This window comes from Mesoplodon densirostris, chromosome 15 (assembly GCF_025265405.1).
Source record: "Mesoplodon densirostris isolate mMesDen1 chromosome 15, mMesDen1 primary haplotype, whole genome shotgun sequence".
Lineage (NCBI taxonomy): Eukaryota > Metazoa > Chordata > Mammalia > Artiodactyla > Ziphiidae > Mesoplodon > Mesoplodon densirostris.
Genome location: NC_082675.1, coordinates 63,870,861 through 63,895,669, shown reverse-complemented (window position 1 = coordinate 63,895,669; position 24,809 = coordinate 63,870,861). Strand labels below are relative to the sequence as shown.

Genomic DNA, 24,809 nt, shown 5'->3' with positions numbered 1-24,809 from the left:
ATAAAGAATATCCATGAATGAACACCTGTGAAACCACTGCACAGTTTTTAAGGAAGGAGCATTGCCAGTATCTTTGAAGCCATTTCCTTGCCTTTTCCTTTTTGAGTTAAATCACTCTTCTGGATTTTGTGTTTCTCTCTTTTGCTTGTTTTACCATATGTGTATAAAAAATGTTATGTTTAATTGGCTTTTGAAATTTATATGATGGTATACTGTGTATATATTCTTCTGTGACTAGCTCTTTTTGTTCACTCTGTTTATAAACATCTACATGTCGATATGTCTAACTGTTTAGTATTTTGTGAAATACCGTCAACGTATTATGAGTCTTTGATTCCTTAAAATTTCTTCATTGTGCTTTTCAGATTACAAAAGTAATTTATGCTAGTAATTGAAAATTCAAACATAGAAGTATAGCAAAAAGGGAAAGTCGCTCATAACCTCATTTATTACTCAGCTTGAGTCATATCAATAATTAACTGTTTCTCTGCGTGTTATGTCATCTTTTTTCTCTTCCCCTTCATTAAACAAGGCTCTTCTAGCCACAGAGCCACTGTTCCACTTTTCTGGTGGAGGTAGTAGGCATTATTCTACTTGTACCACTGTGAAAAGTGCCCTCTGGAGTTCTGTGCCTTGACAGTCTTTCTTAACTATATTTCTTAGAAATATGTTGTACATCTGTAGATTATAGTAGGTCTGTTATCTTGTAGATGTACCATAACTGAACCAATATTCTGTTGATGTACATTTTCAGTTGTTTTCAGTTTTTATTATTTATTCAGAAGTATTTTAGTGTATAACATGTCTTGGGCACTATTCTTGCAGTCTTAGAAACATTGCTGCTGTGAGCATTTTTGCATATGTTTCTGAATACTTGCGTTGCATATTCATGAAATGTAAATGCCTAGATGTGAATATTTTGGGTCAAAGAGTATGATTATTTAATATTTTGATATTGAACTTTTGTAGAGAAATTTTGGTTGCTTCAGAAGCATCGTAGCAATTTATACTCCCAATAATGTATGAATGTATTATTTTCCCTACACCTCATCAGCATTGTGTTGTTGGTCTTTTCATCTTTGTAACCTGATAGGTGACAAATTAGTGAGCATCAACATCTTTTCTTATTCTTAAATTTCTGAATATTAGGAAATACTCATTAAGCCTCTGGGTGCAGTTAAACAGGTTTAAAGTGATATGCACATTAATGTAAAGCCATTAAAATACAATCTCACTTCTAAAGAATTTGGATAATTTCGTTTCTGTTAACTCAGTTAACAAGTATATAATGAGGATTTAATTTGGATATGGTCATGTAGCCTAATTGTGGAGAAGTCAGAAGTATGGAGTGGGCTTTAGGAATTTTGCTGTTTAGTTGGAGAGAGACTATTACCATGAGAGAAAAGTAGCAAGCAGTTATATGCTTGTATGATGAAGCCCTATAACTTGTGAACCTAAAGCTCAAATATTGTATTGGCCTAATGAATGAAGAAGTTAATCAAGACTTTTTGGAGTAGGAGTGACACTTGAGGGAGCTTTGAAGGATGATTGTGCCTGCTTTGAATTGATGGAGTGTATAGGAGAGTAGGCGTCAGGAAGGATGAGAACTGTGAGTAGTCACAGGAGTAGAAATAAAAATGACACAGTTGTGAGACCTGACAGTGAATAGAGCAGGACTTCGGGAGACACTGGAAATGTAGATTTGTTAGGAAAGAGTTGAGGCCATTGTTATGGAGGTTCTCATAGATAAAGGAGTTTAGACATGGTTCATTCACAGATAAGTTCTGCTTAGCATTTTTCAGCAGAGGAATGGTGATGAAAAAGTGGTGCTAAGGATTACCAGCTCTGCACTTGGGTTCTGATGAGGGACTGGCAGAGAGGCAGGGTTGCTTCTTCATTTGTACAAAGTAATAATAGGTTTTGAGTAGGATGGTGGTAGTGAAAATAGAGAGGAGGCAGCCAATCAGAAAATTAAAAAACAAAACAAAACAGGACTTAATGACTAACTGGATATAGGGGATGAAGACGGAGAACTGAGGTAAAGGAAATGAATGATTTCTGTGATTGAACAATTGGTAACAATTCTCCTCTTTTCATAATTCTGAATTAAAGCCACTGTTTTACAGGAGCGTGAAACCTCAGTACTCTGCCCTCCCCAAATGATCTTTGCAGCTGTGGTATAGGGAGAAAAGTATTTTAGTATTAAACATCACTGATGATTATTAATATAGTGATTGCTTCTGTATAGATAAAATTCTTCCAGGTGATTCAAGTTTTCTATATTCTATTTAAATCTCATAAAATTAGAAAAATTTTGCTGTGTGTATAGGAGGATTATCATTTAAAAATGTTCTCATAAAGCAGTGTTTAATGATAACTGTAAACAATTGATTATTGAAATATAGATGCATATTCAGTCAAGTGTTCATTGAAAGCATTCATTGTTTTAATGAGTACTAGAACATCATTGAATCTGTTAAAGTTCTTTGAGAAGGAAATACACTTCAGTTTTTAATAATACACTTCTGAAGGATGACTTCATTAGATAATCTTTTTTAACTAGCTAATCATCTGTATGCCGATAATTATTTTGTGTCTTAATAAGTCTCCCAACTTAGAAGATTTAAAATTTAAATTTTTCTCTTCTATGAATGCTCTGTGTAATTGAATATAAAGTATTGAAAACAAAACACAACAACAAAAGAAACAAAACAAACAAGAACAGAAGAGACCTGAATCTTGGATAGAATTCTCCTGGGGGGTGTTTTTGACTTCCTCAGACTTTTCATTAGATGATACTGTAGTCAAGGATGAAATGTAATTTTGAAGGTTGTGTTATATTTTGATTAAAATTAGTATGTTAGAATAAAGAATGATAAATGTTTAACATTGAACCTGCTTTAGAGTGACTTTGCTTTCATGAGTCCAAGATGAATGTAGCTTAGTACTTTATATTGGTGTATTTTAACCATAAAAGTTTCAGAATTCGGCAGACTCTTTATCAGAAGTGCCTGGTTATTGCAGGTTCTTCTGTTATTGGATTTGTTATCGGAATATTATCTATCTTTCTTTTTTCTTCCCCAGTTCAAAGCAGTATTCAACGGTTTCAAGAGAAGTTTTTTATTTTTGCTCTGACACCTCAACAAGTTAGAGAGATATGCATATCCAGGTAAGAGGAGTTTGGAATATATTCTCCAGGATGTTGGTGTATTAGTCTGCTAGGCCTGCCGTAACAAAGTACCACAGACTGGGTGGCTTAAACAACAGAAATTTGTCTTCTCACATTTCAGGAGGCTTGAAGTCCAAGACTAAGGTGTTGACAGATTTGGTTTCTTCTGAGGCCTCCCTCCTTGGCTCACAGATGGCTTCCTTCTTGCTGTGTGTACTCACGTGGCCTTTCCTCTGTGTGCCTGTGTATTCCTGGTGTCTCTTCTTCTTCTTATAAGGACACCAGTCCTAGTGGATTAAGGCCTCACCCTTATGACCTCATTTAATCTTAATGACCTCTTTAAAGTCCCCAACTCCACAGACAGTCACATTGGGGGTTAGGGCTTCAGCATATGAATTTTTGGGGAACACAGTTCAGTCCATAACAGTTGGGCCATTTCTCCTTAAGTAAGCATAGTATATTTTGACTAAGTTTAGCCAAATATTTAATAAATACTCTGTTAGAAAAAAAAATTTAACTTTTGAATAAAACCCCTTTGAATTACTTTTTGTCACATTTGGCAGTAACTTTTTATTTTTTTAATTTTTTAAATTAATTATTTATTTGCGGTACACGGACCTCTCACTGTTGTGGCCTCTCCCGTTGCGGAGCACAGGCTCCGGACGCACAGGCTCAGCGGCCATGGCTCACGGGCCTAGCTGCTCCGCGGCATGTGGGATCTTCCCGGACCGGGTCACGAACCCGTGTCCCCTGCATCGGCAGGCAGACTGGCAGTAACTTTTTTTTTAATTAAATTTTTATTCTAAATATAGCAACGTAAAGAATTTGTGGTAACAGAACAAAGATAGAGTGACCATAAACTTCATCATCCAAACGTAGGCATTTTTAGAGTGAAAATGGATATTATTAATAATTTTTTCTGGGATAAGAACATAAACTGGGACCATTCTGAGCTATATGGTCACCTAGACCAAAAAATTAGCAGAAGTCTGAAAACAATTATGAAAAATACTCTTAGCTTTTCCATTTCAAAAAATAGGTAAACTTAAACACATTTATAAAGAGCAAATGAACTAGGAGATAGGAGGAAAGAAAAGGAAATCTGTAGTATATACTTGCCCAGTTAAAAATATAGTCATACTTGGTGTTAATAATATATTATTTATAAGACTTTAGAAAGATTTAGCATAAGAAAACTGAGACTGAGACTCCCGGAGGTCACATGATTTTCTGGGATTGTAGAGTTAAAAGTTGGAACAAAGAGTTGAGCAAATTAGAGGTTTTTTGCATTCTTTCAGCTCTTCATTAGAACACTCACCTTTGAGATGTTAATAGGAGTTTTTAAAAGTAAAGATTCTGCAGTTAAGTTTTGGAAATTCTGTATTCAACGTAGGTACATAGTTCTTAAAGCCAGACTTTTCAGAGTCTTTAATATGTTAATGTGTATTGTCAGTCTCCCAGGATGGTGGATCCAAATTTATGGGCCTCTCTCTTTTAAACATCCTGACATCTTGAAGATGCACTGTTGTTATGTGGAAGAGTATGGGACACACACAGCTTGAGATTCTTTCATTAATCACATCACCGCTCTCAACAAAGTCTCAGAATGATTTTATAACTTGACCTGGTAAAATTTGAGCTCCCAAAAAGTAGTGCTTAGATAGTCTGGCTCTCCCACAAAAGGGAAAAAGACAAAGTGTTGAAAAATAAGATTAAAAGAAAAAAAAAAAGACAGTACTAAGGATTAGTCCAAAAGACCCAATATCCAAGTATCCAAATAATAGGAGTTTTAAGAAAAGTAGAGAAAATTTAGAGGAGGAAATTATCAAAGAAGTAAAATGAATGTAGCTTGCTGCAGTTCATGTCCACCAGGGGCAAGACATTGCAGGCAGTTTTTATACATTGGAAGTACTTTCAATCTTGGGGATAGTAATAAACCAACTAAAAAATTAATAGGATAAATGAAAAATTATATTTTATATCCAAGCCATATCATTATTATTAAGTTTCGTGTGTTATTCATTGATGATTCCTTGCTTGAAAACATTTACTAAGTGTTTATTAGGTACAAAACACTGTATTATATGACATGCCTCTTTTCTACAAGTTGCTTGCAGTCTCGTTAGTGAACTAGCTCATATACATAAAATGATTGTTGGCATTGCAAGAGCCAGTATGGAAAGAGCCAATTCAGTAATGACAAGTAAGAGCTGATTTATAGGAGAAGATTACTATTAACGTTGGTCGTCTGGGAAAGCTTCTTTAGGGTGTTGGGTGGGCCTTTGAAGGAAGGAGATTATTTACTCAGCATGGAATTGTGAATAATATGTACCATTTGCCTTAAAAAGGTGTGTGTGTGTAATTTGCCTAGTGCATAAAGTATGTCTGGACAAATATGACAAGCTGCCTCTGGAGGAGGGAATCAGGTGGCCGGGGTCGGAATTGGGGGAGTCTCTTCACTTTATATCCTTTTTTGTATCTTTTTGAAGTTTGAACTCTGTGAATGTATTAACTAGTCAAAAAAAATGAATGACTAAAATTTAAATTATTTTCAATTAAAAATTTTAATCATGTTCTGGAGATGGATGGTGGTGATGGTATAATGTGAGTGTACTTAAAGCCATAGAACTATACACTTTAAGATGGTTAACATGATAAATTTTATCTTACGAATATTTAACCACAATAAAAATTAAAAAAAAAATTAACCATAAAAGTAAGGCTGTTTGTGGTCCTACCAGCAAAGAAGACAAAACACACATACACATGTGCATGCAAACTCCAACCTTTTCAGAGTTGGGTAATCAAATAGTAAAAAATCTCCTTCTTCCTAAGAAGCAGAAATAACAGTTTGGTACCCATTACCTAGGTTTAATAATTATCAACATTTTGGAATCTATATGTGACCACTCCTCAACTTTTTTTCCTGAAATTTTTTTTTTTTTTTTTTTGCGGTACGCGGGCCTCTCACTGTTGTGGCGTCTCCCGTTGCGGAGCGCAGGGTCAGCAGCCATGGCTCACGGGCCCAGCTGCTCCATGGCATGTGGGATGTTCCCGGACCGGGGCATGAACCCGCGTCCCCTGCATTGGCAGGCGGAATCTCAACCACTGCGCCACCAAGGAAGCCCTTTCCTGAAATATTTTAAAGGAAATTGCAGACATCGTATAATTTCACCCAGAAATACCTCAAGATACAGCTCTAATTTTTAATGTAATCACACTAAAAAATTAATAATTCTTTAATACAAAAGTGTCTACCCTATATTGAAATTTTCTCAGTTCTTCAGTATTCAGACATGTATTATTTTGACTTTTATGTCTCCCAAGATTTAAAAAAACTTTTTACTTTGAAGTAATCTTAGGTTTATAGAAAAGATGTGAAAGTAGTAGATAATACTCTTCAGCCAGTTCCTTTAATATTACCATGTTGCATAATTGTAAGTGCAATTATCAAAACCAAGAAATTAACCTTGGTGTAATACTATTAACTAAACTACAGTCTTTATTCAGGTTTCATCAGTTTTTCTGCTAATTAATTTCTGTTCCTGGATCCAATCCAAGATCCCAAATCACATTTAATAGTTGTGTCATTAGTCTCTTTCAGTCTGTGATGGTTTCTTAGTGTTTTCTTCTCTTTCTTAACTTTTGATATTTTTGTGGAGTACTGATCAGGTATTTTGAGAACGTTCCTCAGTTTGGGTTTGTCTTATGTTTTGTCATGATTAGATTGAGATTTTGCATTTTTAGCAAGAGTACCTCAAGTTATATGCCCTTCTCAGTGTATCATAACAGTGCTCCATAATATTGATACATCTTATATTTGGTGAGGTTAATTTTGATCACTTGGGTAAGGTACTGTTCACCAGACTTCTGCACTGTAAAGTTGCTGTTTTTTTCCTTTATTAATAATAAATATCTTGGGGGAGATATTTAGGCACATATTCTGTTTATCTTCAAATTTTTCCCACCGATTTAGCGTTCACTCATGGATCTTGCCTTCAGTAATTACTTCATCATAAACACTCTTGTGCTCCAATGATGTGATTTTTCTGTTGTTATTATTCTTTTTCACATTGGAGTTAATTCTTTTGTAAGGAAGAGCTGTCCCTTGCCCCCCATTTATTTATTCAATTACTTGCTTGTATCTGTGTGGGCCCTGGAGTACTCTGGGTTGTAATCCAGTGTTATATAATTCATATTGTTGCTCAAACTTTTCTACCTTTTGGCTATTGGCCATTCTTTCAGGTTGGCTCCTATGCCCTTTTGATATGTCTCCATGCATTTCTGAGGACTACTTTACTGCTCCAGGCTCATCTTTTATTTTCTCTGCCCCAGTTCTGGAAAGATAACTTCTCCAAGGAGCTCTGGTTCCGCTCTTGCAGTACTTCCTACCACTTTCTTTGGAAAAAAGTGGTTCATTTGACTCTGTTAGCATATTACACATTCTGGATTTGGATAACTGTGCTTCTTGTGGTATCATTTGACTTCTATCCCTATGGTTCTCAAATTTTGCTGCATATTAGAATCAACTGGGGAGCCTTTAAGACTCCAGATACCCAGATTTCATTCATACCAATTAAATTAGAATCTCTGAGGATGGAACCCAAACAGCAGTAGTTTTTAAAACTCCCCAGGTGTTTCCAGTGTGCAAATTTAAAAACTACTGCTGGGCATCCAGCTCCTCCCCTTTGCCTGTAATGGTGATAAGGTCTAAACCAGAGGCGTGAATACGTTCAGGTTTGGGTTGTTGTTTTTTTTCTATTACATCTTATAACGATTGATCAGTGAGTTCAGCTCTGTTCTTGGCTATAGCACCGCTCCTTCCATCGGGTACCATTGCCTCTGTAATCATGCTCTCTCAGTTTCTTACACTGACATCTCTTGCATGTTCCCAAAATCAGTGTGTGATTCTCTTCTCACTGCCCTGTGATAGTATCCGTGAACGTGCTTTTTTTTTTTTATTAACTGGCTTCAAAGAGATTTTTGCTTAGTATATATTTCAGTCTATTGCCTATTTCATTAATGGCATGGGATCTGCCTGGACAGGCCTCTTTGTATTATCCCATACATCATCTGCCACATCCCCTCAGTTTGCTACACTCTGTTGATCCTTCTTTTACGTCTCTTTCAAGATTTAAAACTTGAATTAACTCTACCTTTGAGGGCGTTAGCATGGTCTTTAGAGTAGTATCAATTGGAATGTGAATTCTGGCTCAATCACTTAAGTCTGTATGCCCCTAGGTAAGTTCCTGAAGCCTATTGAGTCTTATTTACCCAGTGTGTAAAATTGGAAAAATAATCACCACCTCACTCAATGGTTGGGGGTTGAATGCCACAGCTGGCTCTACCTCTGCTCATCCTGGTGAGTAGCATCACCATCTATCTAGTTGCACCATTCCGAAACCTGGGTACCATCCTAGGTCCCCTTATTCTACCTTTCTGTATCTAGGCAGTCATTGAGTCCTATCAGTTTTTATCCCTAAATATCATTCAGTGATATTTATGTTTAAATAACTTTCAAGCCCTCATCTTTTGCCTATACAGTTGTAATGACCTCCTAACTCTCCCAACTGACCAAGTGATCTTTCTAAAGCCTATTCAGTTTTTTCTTTCTTGTGCTCAAAAACCCTGTAGTTTTTTCTTTCTTGTTTTTTCTTTCTTGTGCTTAAAAACCTTATGAAGTCCATACTCCACTGCTTGACAGTTCTCTTCAACATCTTACTCTACTCGTCTTCTTTTTTTTAAATTTAATTTTTTAAATTGAAGTATAGTTGATTTACAGTATTGCATCAGTTTTGGGGGAGGTGCAGCTATGTTATTCAGATATATATGTATCTTTTTTAGATTCTTTTCCATTATAGGTTGTTACAAGATATTGAATATAGTTCCATGTGCTATACTGTAAATCCTTGTTATTTATTTTATATATATGGTGGTATCTTTCGATCCCATACTCTTAATTTATCCCTACCCCTAGCCCCATTTCCCTTTTGGTAACCATAAGTCTGTTTTCTATGTCTGTGAGTTTGTTTTCTGTTTTGTAAATAAGTTCATTTGTGGGTTTTTTTTTTAGATTCCGCATATAAGTGGTATATAATATTTGTCTTTCTCTGTCTGACTTACTTTACTTAGTATGATAATTTCTTGGTCCACCCATGTTGCTGCAAATGACAGTATTTTATTCTTTTTTATGGCCGAGTAATATTCCACAGTGTGTGTGTGTGTGTGTGTGTGTGTGTGTGTGTGTCTATGTGTATGTGTATCTTCTTTATCCATTCATCTGTTGATGGACACTTAGGTTGCTTCCATTCTTGACTATTGTAGTGCTGCTGTGAACGTTGGGGTGCATGTATCTTTTTGAATTAAGAGTGTTTGTCTTTTCTGGATATATGCCTGGGAGTGGGATTGCTGAGTCATATGGTAACTCTAGTTTTTTAGGGAACTTCCACACTGTACTCCATAGTGGCTGCACCAATTTGCATTCCCACCAACAGTGTAGGAGGGTTCCTTTTCCTCCACATCTTCTCCAGCATTTATTATTTGTAGACTTTTTGATGATAGCCCTTCTGACTCATGTGAGGTGATACCTCATTGTAGTTTTGATTTACATTTCTCTGATAATTAACAATGTTGTTGGCCATCTGCATTTCCTTTTTGGAAAAATGTCTGTTCTGTTCATTTTTTAATCAGGTTTTTTTCTTGATGTTGAGTTGTATGAGCTGTTTATAAATGTTGGATATTGATTCCTTATCAGTCATATCATCTGCAAATATTTTCTGCCATTCAGTACATTGTCTTTTTGTTTTGTGAATGGTTTCCTTTGCTTTGTAAAAGATTTTATATTTGATTAGGTCCCATTTGTTTATTTTTCCTTCCTTTTCCACGTTAAGGAAGTTTTCAGCTGTTATGTCTTCAAATATGTTCTCAGGCCCTTTCTCTTTCTCTTCTCCTTTTGGGGGCCCCTATAATGTGAATTATTAGTGCTTTTTGATGTCCCAGAGGTCTCTTAAACTATCCTCATTTGTTTTTGTTCTTTTTTGTTTTTTCTGTTCAGTGGCAGTGGTTTCTGCTACTGTCTTCCAGCCCACTGATCCATTCCTCTGTATCATTTAGTCTGTTGTTGATTCCTTCTCGTATATTTTTCATTTCAGTTATTATATTCTTCATCTCTGGTTGTTCGTTATATTTTCTAACTCTGTTAAAAACTTCTAACTTCTCACCCTGTGCATCCATTCTTCTCCCACATTCTTTGATCATTTTACGATCATTACTCTTTCTCGGGTAGATTGCCTATCTCTGCTTCACTTAGTTTTTCGTTTGGAGTTTTATCTCGTTCCTTCATCTGGAAAATGTTCCTCTGCCACCTCATTTTATCTGAGTTGCTCTTTGTATTTTTATGTATGTGGGAGGTTAGTTTTGTTTCTCGACTTCGGAGAAGTGGCCTCTGTAGGATCTACTAAACTTTTTTTTTTTTTTTTTGGCGGTATGTGGGCCTCTCACTGCTGTGGCCTCTCCCACTGCGGAGCACAGGCTCCGGACGCACAGGCCAAGCAGCCATGGCTCACGGGCCCAGCCGCTCCGCGGCATGTGGGATCCTCCCGGACCGGGGCACGAACCCGCATCCCCTGCATCGGCAGGCGGACCCCCAATCACTGCGCCACCAGGGAAGCCCTACTAAACTTTTTTTAATCATCTCATCTCCTGTCACTCTTCTTTAGCAGCCTATACTCTAGCTAGACTTTCATAGCTGTGCATCTTTGCATATTCTCTTCCTCCCTACTCTGCTTGGCAAACCTGAGTCATGTTTTGTTTTGTTTTTTTTCTTTGCGGTACATGGGCCTCTCACTGTTGTGGCCTCTCCCGTTGGGGAGCACAGGCTCCGGACGCGCGGGCTCAGCGGCCATGGCTCACGGGCCTAGCCGCTCCGCGGCTTGTGGCATCTTCCCGGACCGGGGCACGAACCCGTGTCCCCTGCATTGGCAGGCAGACTCTCAACCGCTGCGCCACCAGGGAAGCCCCCTGAGTCATGTTTTAAGGGCCAGTTCAAGTCTTCCCTCTTCTGTGATGCCTTTTCACATTTCCCCAACTTCATCATTTGTCTTTCTCTGTACTACTCTCATGAACTTATTTTCTATTAGAGCATTTATTTGACTACTTGGTTTCACTAAGAAGTTTGTAAATTCAACATCTCTTACTCATTTTTATATTCTCAGCCTGTCACAGTGCCTGGCATATAGTAAATGCCTTTATATCTGATAAATGAGTTCAACATGTGAAAGTTCCTAGAGCAGTGACTGGCAGAAAATGAATGTCAGAAGATGCTTAGCCATTACTCGTCACATTTGTGAAGATCTGTAACACATTGCATTTCCCAGTTTATGTTAATTTCCCTTACTGGAATAAAGTACAAATCCTTAGTGAACCATTCAAAACCCTTTATAACATTCTCCCATTTATCTTTCTAGGTTCGTCTTTTGTCTTTTCTCTTTTTAAAAATTACGTTCCCAACCTAACGAGTTTCTGCCATGTATCTCTGGTTGATACTCACCTTTCCTTCTATTGAGAATCACCCTACGAGTGAAGCCACTGTTACTGATGGAAGTGTGTCTCTCTACATGGAAATAGAACCACTGCTGTACAAACCTTGTTTTCTAATTTGTTTGGACTGATTGTGGTAACTGCCTTGAACTTTCAAGACAAAATTGAATTTCCCTCTTTTCTGTAACACTTATTTTTCATAATGTACTATAACACCACATATTATTTTAGTTGTATATATTTGTTACTTACTAGCATATGAGACCTTTGAGAGCAAATACTATGTCTTATTTATCTTTGATGCTCCAGCACCCAGACTTTGCAGTGTTTCTTGATTTTAATGAGCAGAATGATATGAGTTACTCTCAAGAGGTCAGTGTTGTCTAGGATATTTTGAATAGGCATTTGAGAAATGTGGAAGCTACTACTGGCAAGAGAAACGGTTTACAATAATAGCAGCCAGCTGCTCACACTTGTTGAGCACTTCTTATATCCAGGCACTTCACATGTAGTATTAACACGTTTGTCACAACAACTTCATGAAGTAGATGCAGTAATTTTCAGTCTTTAACAGATGTAACTGAGGCACAGAAAGGTTAGGTAATTTGCCCAGGGTCATACAGTTTGGGACTATAGAACTCAGGCTGGTCACTACTGTGCTTTACTGCCTTCCAGTGAACATAGAGAATTGGAAGCAGTAAGAAGCAAGTTGGAACAAGATGGAGGGCTATATGTACTCTCAAGACAGGACTAATCTCTAATGATCTTCTCTCTGACACAGTCCAGGATTTATGATAATGGCTAAGGAGACGATTTCTTAAACTGTAAAGTGAATACATGTCACTTTGGGAATCTTTCTAAAATTCAGATCTAATTCTGTAGTTTTGGAATGGAGCCTGAGATTCTGCATTTCTAACTAAGAAGCTCCCAAGCAGTTACAATGCTCTTCACTGTGGACTCCATTTTGAGTGGCAAGTGTTTAGGAGGTTCCATCCCAGAGATATTTCACATGGGACTCTGTTAGGTTCTCATCTAGAAATTCTAGGAGATTCTGTTTCCTTATTCGGGTACATAGTTATGAAGTTGCTGTGGTATAGAGGTTTTGAGACTCTAGACACCAGTTCTCGCTCCTAGTTCTTTATTAGAATCACCTGAGTAGTTGTAAAAACTACTAATGCTCAGACTGCGTTTCAGAACCAATAAGAATATCTGATGAGTGGGTCTGTATATTAAAACAAAATTTGCAAGTGATTAGAATGCTCAGCCAAGGCTTCAGAACCACTGTAAGTAAACAAATTAATTTATTAATCTCTTTTAGAACCATGCTCCTTTTCCTGTTAACCAAGTCTGTTGTCTGTTGAAATAAAAATTGTATTGTGCAAGTTCCCATGAATTGAAACTACTTTAAAATTGCCATAAAGACAAGACTAAATATTAAGCAAATGAGGGCTTTCATCACTACAGTGTTTTAATTAAGCCTTGTGCTATTGGTAAGGTAGTGTTCATTTTTTAAGGACTAAGAGTAAAAATACCAGTAATGCTTTTTTCTGTTGAGAATGTTTCTGTGAATTCTAGTTGTGTTTTCTTAACCCAATTTTTTTCTCTTTCCAACAGGGATTTTTTGCCAGGTGGTAGGAGAGATTATACAGTCCAAGTTCAGTTGAGGTGAGTTTGAAATTTTCTAGTTACTTTAATTTTATACTTGTAACTATATGTATATAGTCCTGAATTTGTAAATACATAAGCATGTTTGAGTACATTATTTAAGAGTATTTCTTTTTTTCCTTTAATGCAGACTTTGCCTGGCAGAGACGAGTTGTCCTCAAGAAGATAACTATCCCAATAGTCTCTGTATAAAAGTAAATGGGAAGCTGTTTCCTTTGCCTGTAAGTTGCTTTTTATTCACAGGCTTTTGTATGTAAGTTTATTATAAATACTAACAAGGCCTAGAAATAGTGATCACTTAGTACCAATGAACAGTCCCAGCATTAAATACTGTTTTCCACTAAAGAGATTCATGGCTCCTTGGGGAAGTGGCTGATTCCAGGTTTGGGGGAGATGGAAAAGATGAGCTTGAAGCATCTTGTGCCAGGAAGCGAGGAAGCTGTGAAAGACTCTTAAGATCATATCAAATGGCATAGTAGCAGGGCAGGACCTGCATATCTAGGGCAGCATGTTGTAGTGGATGTCTGAATGAGCTGGGCCTCAGCCATGGATGAGATGATGAAAGTTAGAGGCTGCTGAGAGCAACTGGACATGGAGATTAAGAATTCTGAGCTTGAGCCTTGATGGTGCACACACTTGGGGGATGGATGCAGTGGTATTTGATTGACAACCTATTGTTTAAGCAGTGAAGTAGTATATGGGCTTCAGCACCTGGGAGATAAACACACACATTCTCTCTTTCAGTGTGTATAGCCTGTTTCTGACCTGTTAGACAGCTCCAGACTCTTCAAATCCTGTTAGTCAAATCTTAATATAACAATTTATTGTTGAACTGGACTATGTATCTGTCTCCACTGAGGTTTGGACTAAGTTACTAATTTGGTACAGCTGTGTGGAAGTAAAGCCTTAATCACAATAGTAGTAGAGCATGGCCTGTTTTTCAAGCCCTACAGAGTGGATATGTATCTTAACTGAAGAAGTGCTGTGAGAACAGTGATTCCACCATTATGTTAAGCTGCCATTTCAGCAAAGCAGATACCATGTGACTGTTGAGATAGAGATGGGGCAGCTGTTTAGCATCCCTGCTGGGCACAAGTCTTGTCTCTGGAATAAGTATATGCGCAACAACTGTGAGCAGGCTGTACCAGGACCAAGTGGTTGTAGTTGAAGCCCAAAGTGAAGATGGCCCCTGGCCAAGGCCGACCCTGCCAGTCAAAGATGTGACTTCTTGGTTGTCACGAGTCTCATTTCTCTCATACGTAGCCTGTGGATTTAGAGACCTGAGAAATAACGTGTTTCATGCATTTTATAGGGCTTGAGCAATACTGCACCACTGCCTACTCTTTTTGAAAGATGTCTGTGAGGCTGAAATCATGAGAGAGAGTTTTCTGGGGATGAAAGGGGAAATTTCAGAGGCTGAGCAGATATGGTGGGGAGGAATGCTTACATGGCCTTGTGCATGTTCAAACCCCGGTTGGACATTTTGTCTCTTGGGTTTCTGACTATAAGCAACAACAGATCTCAGGAGCTGTCTTTTATCTGGATGGATCATATAATGATCTAAACCAAGGGAAGAAGCAGCCTTACTTGGAGCTGAAGGATGCCACTGGGCGGCCAGATGTGTAGCAAAGGAAACCTGGGATTTTGGAATGATAGCACATTTTCCATTGCTTTTCATATCCAATTTTCTTTGTCCACGATGGGCTAAGATTTCTTTTGACCTTTGACTTTTACTGCTATTTAACTCTCATTCTCCTTGAAGAAATATCTAATTATGATGATCTTCTTGGTGTCTATAGACCCACCTTGAAGATCTATCCAGTATTATATGTGCCAGTGCTGGGGGGTCGTGTCTGAAATGTGTGAGGCTCTACCTAAACTCTGGCATTGCTTCAGAAAATATGATAGTGACAGATGTGTATACACACGTTCCACACAATTTTCCAGGTGGACCAGTATTTTTGCTATAATATTTTCATCCATGAGATATGCAGCACACTATGGATAGCTCTGAATTTGTCATTCTTCCAGGACTTTTGAGAGAGAAGAAATCAGGCAGTTGAGCACTTCCTCTGGGACATTGTTACTCAGTCACTGCTGCTTTCTTATCAAAAGCACTAACTAACCGTTGAGCACTTATACTAAGCTGTTTGTGAACACATCAGCTACTACATGAAACACCCTTTGTCTGATGAGTCTTGCACTCACCTCTGGAGCCACAGTCCTGCAGTGGCTCCAGGAGCACTTGTGAGGGAGGAGAAGAAAGGTGAGCATTAGGACAAAGGATTTCAAAACAGATTTCACAAACAGAAGGCAATAGGGTGATGGTGGGGGCAAGGGTGAGCTTGCCTGACCCTAATAGGACCACCCCAAAGACTAGATGCCAGTCTTTCCCAGGTTTTTCGTCTTCAGCCCTGTGAACGCCTATGGAACAGTTGACATAAATTGACATGCAACTGATGAAAAACTGCTGAGACCTCCCCTTGATCCACAATTGCTGTTGTTTGGGATAATGTAATATGGAGCCTTTAGCATGAAGCAGATTTATGAGAATCATGTGAGTGTACTGCTGCCTGAGAAGAAGAAGTGAGCTCTTCACCACCATGGAGATCTTCAGGGACTTTGTTCTAATTGTAAGAAGCATCAACAGGCCACAAAGAAGTTCGACATGTGTCCTTGCCCATGATCCTGGTTTATCATACAACAGATCCTGGAGGAGTAAGTCATGGGATTTCCCACTAGAGCTCTGAATAAATTCGAATTTGTGTCTGGGAACAAGTGTCTATGTGTATGACCTTATTGCAGTATGTAGTCATTATGGATCCATGATGAACAAAGAGTAAACTGAATGGGAAATGGTGTTACCTTGATAATAGCAATGTGTCCCTGGATTCTTAAGGGTCATATAGTGATGAAAGCAGTTTATGTGCTGTTTTACCCATATCAACATGCTGAGTTTTATAAGACATCTTTATCCCTTGATTTTTCCAGTCCCTTGACACAGGGATGACAGTAAGCAGTTCATAGCAGGACTTGTAGAACGATAAGTGCAGAGTGGACAGACACAAGTGAAACTGCCTCTGAGAATCTTCCCCACACCTCCACCTTTGACTCAAGCAGTGCGAGCATACACACTGACAGCCAAATGAGAAAATTACATGTTTTTAAGGGCAGAAGAGAAAAATTCTTTGCTTGGAGAGTTATTTTGAGAGGCTGAATTATTTTTCCTTTTAAACGGATTTTGAGAAATTTATGTAAACCTGTGGACCTGTAAGGTTGGGGTGTGGAGGTGGGTTGACACGGGGTAGTATTTCTTGGAAAGATTCCAAAGAGTGGAGAGAATGTGTGCTTACAGTTCAGCAGACAAAGATCTCCTAAGTATTTCCTCTCGGTGCAGCGGGAGACTTATTAGTACTAGTGCCATTATCTCAATGTATTCTCTTTCTGAGTTTGTGGATTTCTTTTTGCTGATATATTATTTTCTTCCTGCATATATTAGTTACACCGATGGTCTGCCTCACAGCAAATCTGGCCTGAAGTAAATCAATATTTTTTCTTTTGAAACACACACACACACACACACCAATTTGAAGAGATTCCCTTGGCCTAAGATGGGATAATATTGGCATCTAAAAAAATAATACTTAAGTGGACTCAAAATTATCAAATATATAAATGAGTTTATAATTATGCTAAAATAAACCATTGGAGGTTACATCAACTCATTACTCTTAAAAACTGGTTAAGGGAGAGAATCATTGATTTCAGAGTAACTAAATGTTGATGTGGTCAAGTTCTTTATGGAAAGATTTCAACTAATATAAGCAAAAGGAAGAATGGATTTAAAAACTTTTTTTGTAATCCGTAATCATATAATGGATCTAGGTAACCATCATCAATAGATATTAAAACCATTAGGTCAAAGCTGGATGCGGAACTTTATTGTGGAAGGATCAGGCCTACATCAGCTGAACTGATCAACTTTTACATTTCTGAAAATGGGGCAAACAGACATTCTGTGCCTCATGATGTGGTACAATAGGAAGAACATAACATTCCTTATGTAGTTTTTGTGCCTGAAAATTTGAACCTGAATTTGGTCAAACCTGTACAACTAATTACCAGCTTAAAACATGGGAGTATCACACTTTCATACTGTGAGGAAGCAGTCTGTCTAATACAGAAGAGGAGGTCATTCTTCAGGTCAGAAGCCCTGGGGTCTCCAGTGACAGCACTGGAAAAGGAGTAGAATTGGAGGCAGCGGGTGGGAGAGAATAAAAATTATTCTTTAATATAGAATAAAGGAGACTTCAGAAACAACACTGTGAGGGTCAAGTTTGGATTGCGATTCAAACGGTAAAAGGACATCATATATACCAAACTATGTATGGATAAAGTAATGTGTCTGCGATACCTTATATAATAATCTGAGATGGGGGTAAAGACTGCTTATAAGTAAATTATTGAATTGGATGATAGGTATATGGGAATTTGTTATACTTTTTTCCCTATTTTTGTATAGGTTTGAAACTTTCAGTAATAAAAAGATAAAAGACATCTCTGAAGCGGTTGAGAAATTGGAATATAAAGATATTAGACAGTTTTTTGTTTGTTTGTTTGTTTGGTGGTATGCTGGCCTCTCACTGCTGTGGCCTCTCCCGTTGCGGAGCACAGGCTCCAGACGCGCAGGCTCAGCGGCCATGGCTCACGGGCCCAGCCGCTCCGCGGCATGTGGGATCTTCCCGGACCGGGGCACGAACCCGTGTCCCCTGCATCGGCAGGTGGACTCTCAACCACTGCGCCACCAGGGAAGCCCTAGACAGTTTTTTTTAAGTTATGATTAAATTAAGGTCATGATACTGGTTTTTTTTAAGGTCTTTTAAAGATGCATATAAAAGTATGGGTCAAATGGCATGTCTAGAACTTGCATTTAAATACTCGGGCAAAAATAAATGTGTATATGTGTGGGGTATGTATTTTGGGAGGGGGGTATGTATTTTGGGGTGGGCTCGGGTTGGGCCAGAGGCAAATGAAACAAGATTGGCAACATGTTGGTTATTGAAGTGGTTTGGTGGGTACTTTACTGTTCTTTCTACTCTTGTGTATGTTTGAAAATTTTTATAATACAAAGTAAAATAGTAAATATGTTGGTAGTATTATAGTAGTAATGGTAATTAGAAAATTAGGGGGAAAATGTTAAAGGAGCAACACTCATCTTTTGTCAGAACTACAAGTAGATGGGATGTTGTCAGAGCATGTAACAGAAAAGGTTCTTTAGGTATATCTTTTATTGAAATGTTAGGTTGAGACTGATGAAAAAATCTTTCAATGGCTCTCCAGCAGCCTTTATTTAGAAAGCTTTAGATTTACTCCAGAGGTCTCCTGTCAGATGAACTTAATTGTATTTTTGCTTTAGATATGGAAAATTGTTAGAAATATGTGAAGGCTCAGCTTTTAGGGTTGACCCTTGAACAACATGGGTTTGAACTGCTCGGGTCCAAATACTGCATTATTTTCAGTAGTGAATACTACAGTATTGCATGTGCCTCAGGTACAGAGGAACTGAATATTCAGAGGGCTGACTGTAAGTTATACTTGGATTTTCAACTGTGTGGAGGGTGAGTGCCCCAGACCCCGCATTGTGTAAGGGTCAACTGTATATCCTGTTCTCAATAATCAGGTGACTGATGGTTGACTGGAGGTGATACTGTTGGTCAGAGGGAGAATATAAGTATACAGATAACTCAGAATTACCAATGAAATTAAACTAGTCATGTGGGTAGAGAATAGATTTAAAATATTTCGGTGAATAATACTAGTACCATATTTGGTTTTGAATTTGCTAACACCTCATTCTTATATGCTCATTTATTCTCTTCCCTTCTATTGCTCTCTTCTGTCAAATTAACTAACAACATTGTTGCTGGGTGTCTCAAATTCCAATTTACAGAGTTTATTGTCTAACTAGTTCATGAGTTTTTATCATTTTGGCACACCCTGTGCCATTATTTTTATTTGGTTAACGTACTAGTGGACATACCAGAAGACAGAATTGTCTTTCAAGCCCAAAACAGGCAAAACAAAGGTTTCATTCACAATTACCCAGATATTGGTGTTGATATTCCTTGTGTGTGTTGCTCGTTGAACCAATTCCTAGTCTTGATAAGAGGACTTTCTTATGAGTTTGCTTCTTTGTTTTATTTCACTTGAACAGCTTTAGATGGGCATAATCCTCCTCTACACACACACACGCACACACAATTTCCCTTTTCCATAGTGTAATGAAAGTTATTTACGTTCTTCTCTTTGTCTTCTATTCCTCTGCTCAGATAGTTCTCAATGATTTTCAAAGTCTTGTTGTAAGTTATAGATTACAAGTTATCATGGGAATTCACACTTAATAATTACTATCCTACATCCTACAAGGCAGCGAAAGGTGTTCCCTAGTGTGATAGACTGTTTTCCTAGGCTCTGCTGTGTGATACCACCAAAACTGTATCTCATAGTTACCAAGGTGCATATTTTTGACATCTTTAAAATCTAGAAGTGTCTTAACAGTTTCTGATGATCAGGTGGCAGCTGTAATGTATTGTTGTTGCCTGCACTTGTACAACCCTGATGTTATTATTCCCATGGCATGACTGGTTAACTCCCCTTCATCGGTTTTTCTGTCAACAAATGACTTGAGAACATTTCGAGGAAGGTTCGTGAATCCTGGCTGTTATTTGAAATTTTTGTTCTCTTGATATCCAGAGTGTGTCAGCTTTAACACTTGCAGTTAGTCTAAGGGTGTCAGTGACTTGTAAGGAAATCTGAGAGATATTTGTGGAGTAGAATATAATTTTAAGAAGTATTTTTATCTTGAGCTCTTGGTGGCATATAGGAGAGTATCATGTGGAAAACATGCATTGATGACAGTGAAAAAAATGATTCAAAAGATTCTTGTGTATATCCTAAAGGAATATGTTAGCCAGTTCATTTTGCTTATGTTTTCTTGATATGTATGCAGGAAAAAAAGTACATTAGGTTGTATCATTAACTTACTGTTTTTTCCTTCTCAGTGGTACATAAATTGCATCATTGGCATCTTAGATTCAATGAAATATGGTGTGTGCTTTTCAATACGTAGATGTTTTCGCAGTTAAGAAATTTTAATTTTCTAAAAACTATATTGGTTTTGAAAATCAGAAACTGAAAAGTCCTGTGGTAATTGAGAATTGGATGTACTGTGAAATCAAAAGTGAGACTGTTTACTATTTAAAACAAATACTTAATGAGTAGAAAAAATAGAAAAATATCTAAGTAGCGATTTTATTATAGGCATCAAGCTAATTCAATGCCAAATGAAATATTGGTTATTCTTTTTTGTTAACGTGACCTGGTTTTAAAGATGGCAATCTCTGTTCTACTCGGAGAGAAGACAGTGGAGAGCTTTTATATCACTCAGAAGATTTTAATAATTCCTTTGAAATTCACTGATCTGCTTTTTTTTTTTAATTTCCAGAGTTCGTTTTCCCTCTCTCACCCCTAGTATTTGAATGAATGAGAGCTCCTAAGATGAATCAGTGTAAAGAGGTGCAACTTTATTGTTTAAAAAAAGGAAAAAAATTCATAGTCAATATGGCAAGATCTCAGGATCTTTAATTTTAATGGAACATGGATTTTTTTGTATTTTTCTGTATTTGTGAAATATTTTGTAACATTTTTAAAAGGTCATTTTCCTCTTTTGGATTGGTGACCTTAGGGTGAGGACTATGTGATTTCCAGGATAAAATAAAAGTAATTAAGTGTGACTGAAATTAGGTAAGATACTGTACTCGTCTTGGAGAAAATGTTTGCTCCTCTACAGAGAATTTAATATTATTTTTCTCTCTTGGTTATAGGGCTATGCACCACCACCTAAAAATGGGATTGAACAGAAGCGCCCTGGACGCCCTTTGAATATTACATCTTTAGTTAGATTATCCTCAGCTGTGCCAAACCAGATTTCCATTTCTTGGGCATCAGAAATTGGAAAGGTAAAGATTCTTTTCTCTGGGTAGCATGAAAGTGTTCCCACTAGGTGTTGATTTACTTTGTTTTTTCTTAGGCTACTAGCTCCAGCTCATTCAGTTTTCTGTTTGTAACCCCAAAAAGCAGTAATTTTCAGTTCAGGGTAGAGATGTAGAGATTTTCAAGGTTAAAACTTTAAGGTTTCCTGAGTATCATCTCTCTATTTCCTTAGAAAGGAAATAAGTATCATTACAGTATTTCTTAAGTTAATGGTTAATCACAATTGTGTTTATGTGTGTTTAAGTAGTATTTTAAGAAACTGGGACTTTGGGGTAATGTTATATATTTTTGAAGAGGAACAAAGAAAGCTTTCTCAGGCTTTGAAGAAGATTAACATTTGGTTAAATGTACTCATGTTGTGATAAGGAATAATCTGTTCCAGCCTTTATATGAACAGCTGATACTTCAAATAACATGTGGGCATCCATATGAAAATATTTACTTAGACTTATATTATTTCCTCTGTATTTTTAGGTTGATGAACCTGGGTTTCTGCTGATGCTTAGTCTCAAAATGCATTTTGTCAATTATGAGATACTGATTAATACAACAAGGGATTTCCGTTTTAGAACTGCTTGTTTATATAACTGAAATAATAGAATGGCAAGAGATTTCAGTTAACTTCTGAACATCAGCTTTAATGTTGCTGTTTCATAGAAATAAAGGATAGTATTCCTATTTGTGGATGGAGAAGTTGAGTCATGTTTGTAGCCAGAATTATTTGGTTTTATCACCAAGGTAATTGCAGAGCTGGATATAAAGAATATTTTTGTATTGACTGTACAGACATTAGGATCTCTTTAATGATTGTTCTTTGAGCTCTCATTTCTGAATTTTTACTCTAACTTTTTTATCATAAGACACTGATCCCTAATATTTTTTATTTGTGTGAACTGAATGTACAGTGGTAAAGCACTGGATAAGGATTTGGGAAATCTTGGCTTAGTCCCAAGTTGGCAAATTGTTTGATTTTGGCCAAATTGCTTAATTCCCTGAGGCCTGCTTATTATAAAGAATAAATAAAATCTCGAGAATGGGTGTTATATGCAAATATAAGGGACATTGTTAACTGAGCAAGTATTAATGCTTTAAAGCTTAGTGAGAGGAATTTGAACAGAAGTTAGTATATCTTTTGAAATGATTATGAATTTACAGATTTTTTGAGTAAAAGATTGCAGACATTGAAGGCCTGACAGGTGTGGGGTTTTTTTTGCCACATAATGGGAATAATATTCTTTCCTTGTAATTATAATGATTAACTGACTTAAATTTTCACACTATAGTGGGTATTCAGAAATTTGAAAGGACTGTTACAGGACATTAAAAATGATATTTAAAGTATTTGGTTTGGCAACTATTAAAAGTATTTTGTTTATTATAGAATTGATTGAATGAATGAATGTAATGAAAGTAGGTTTTTAGCATTTAGGTAAAATTGTATATCATCTCTTCATAGCTTTATAAATAGCTAATGAAAGTTCCTTTGTGCCAGATCTAAGAGAGTATGGGATTGGATGCTATTATTTTCTGGCCTTGTCTTTTTTATTTTTATCGTTTCTTCATGTGTCTTATATACTGTAGTAGCTTCCCCTTCCCTAGTAAAATGCCCGTTTGGGAACAGGAATTAATTGTCAAATTTTTTCTCAAAAGAAAGCTGATTTTGGGTTCATATGAGTGATTTGCCTAAGGCCATGTAGCAAGTGTCTGCCAGAATTAGAACTGTGGAACTCTGGATGTGAAGTGTTAATTTAGACCACAGGTGTTTGAACTTTGTTTTTGCAGTGGAACGTATTTTTCAATGAATATATTATGAGAGCCCCATTGCATAAAAACAGAAAATTCTAGTTAAAAGTGGGCATGGGAGAATGCATTCTCATTTATACCATGGTGGCCCCTAAAGCACCAGTTTTGCTAAGTTAGAAACACAGTTTGAAAACCACTGATCTGAGCCATTTTATCTTTCACATAGATGTTTTAAAGTTACAAGTGATTGAGAAATATCTCAATCACTGAGATGATGAAGCGTTCATCTTCCCTAAAGTAGCTGAGTTGATTTTGTTCCCTTCCCAGTCATTGACCGTCTTGTGGAAGTTATTTTGAATGTTATTTTTAGAAACCAGAGCTTCTTAGACAAGTGTTTTATGTAAATAGACTATTATCTCTCATCTTTAATACAGATTATCTTTCTTTGTAGAATTACTCCATGTCTGTATATCTTGTACGACAGCTCACATCAGCCATGTTATTACAGAGATTAAAAATGAAAGGTATTAGAAACCCTGATCATTCCAGAGCACTAAGTAAGTAATGTTTGTAAGACTGAGCATATGAGATGCTTTAAATGGAAATTTAAAAAGCTTCACATATACATCCGTACAGGAACAATTTGGGAACAATTATTAGAAACCTAAAATGAATTATGAATTAAAAACACTCTAAGAATGGAGCCCTATGAATTGAAAAGCCCTTCTCTTAGAAACCACTCCCAAGAGGATTAATTTTAAATCTCAACTAATCTGATTTTTCACCTTTTCATAAGAAGTTATTTAGGTAAATGTCAGGTTGATGGCAGTTTTGATGCCTACGTTGACCTGAGAATAGGAATGCAAGTCTTCAAAACCTGCGGTGTGTAGTGTGATGTACATTTAAGAACTTCTAAATAAAAAAGGTCTTTTTGCAAAAGAAATGTTGATATCCATCAACAATAATATTTGCCTTCTGAGATGTTTTATTTTGTACTTTGCTTTCATACTGTATAATAATAGGTAGAGAAAAAAAAGTCTTAACCCAAAGTGTAAATAATTCAGTTCAGTAATTTAAGTTAATGGAGCAGGACATTTTTTGGGGGGGAAAGAGAATGTTTTTTTCCCAGTCACCTCCCATATCACTGAATGAACCAGAAAGGAGGAGAGGATCTCTAGGTTGAAAAGGGAACCAAGTAGGTTGAAATGGTATTTTGTTTCTTATACTCAAGCCATTTCTCATTTCAGACAGTACAGTATTGATCTTCCTGCCTAGAGCTGAAAGCCATGGAAGCTCTTCCATAGTTTTTTTTTTACCCCACTCAGGTTCCACTGTCTCTACTTCCAGTCCTGTTCTCCCTATCGTGGTGTTGAGAATTAGGCATCTGAAGGTGGTGTATGTCTTCATTAGCTTGTATAGACAATAACTTGTATACATTACGTGATGATTAAGATCACAGACATTCCCACATCCATAGTAGTTTTCAGTAGTTAAAGGAAGTATAAGAATCTTTTACCTTTTCTGTTTACAGATTTAACAATTGTTGGAAATTACCAGTACTCCCAAATTAAAACAGTCATGAATGTGTTTTAGAAAAGCACTGAAGCTCAGAGGATAGCTGCCTTCCAAGTTCCTTTCCTAG

General features: G+C 37.0%; 1 protein-coding gene across 4 annotated transcripts in view; it reads left to right on the top strand.

Moving 5' to 3' along the window:
- PIAS2 (protein inhibitor of activated STAT 2) overlaps nt 1-24,809 on the top strand; it is a 91,126-nt gene that overhangs the window by 31,769 nt on the left and 34,548 nt on the right. For all 4 annotated transcript variants that reach the window (XM_060118167.1, XM_060118166.1, XM_060118168.1 and 1 more), the window contains 5 exons: nt 3,085-3,169; nt 13,322-13,372; nt 13,503-13,593; nt 21,256-21,390; nt 23,619-23,724. In XM_060118167.1, the coding sequence (XP_059974150.1) occupies nt 3,085-3,169; nt 13,322-13,372; nt 13,503-13,593; nt 21,256-21,390; nt 23,619-23,724 (468 nt within the window). The remainder of the gene's footprint in view (nt 1-3,084; nt 3,170-13,321; nt 13,373-13,502; nt 13,594-21,255; nt 21,391-23,618; nt 23,725-24,809) is intronic.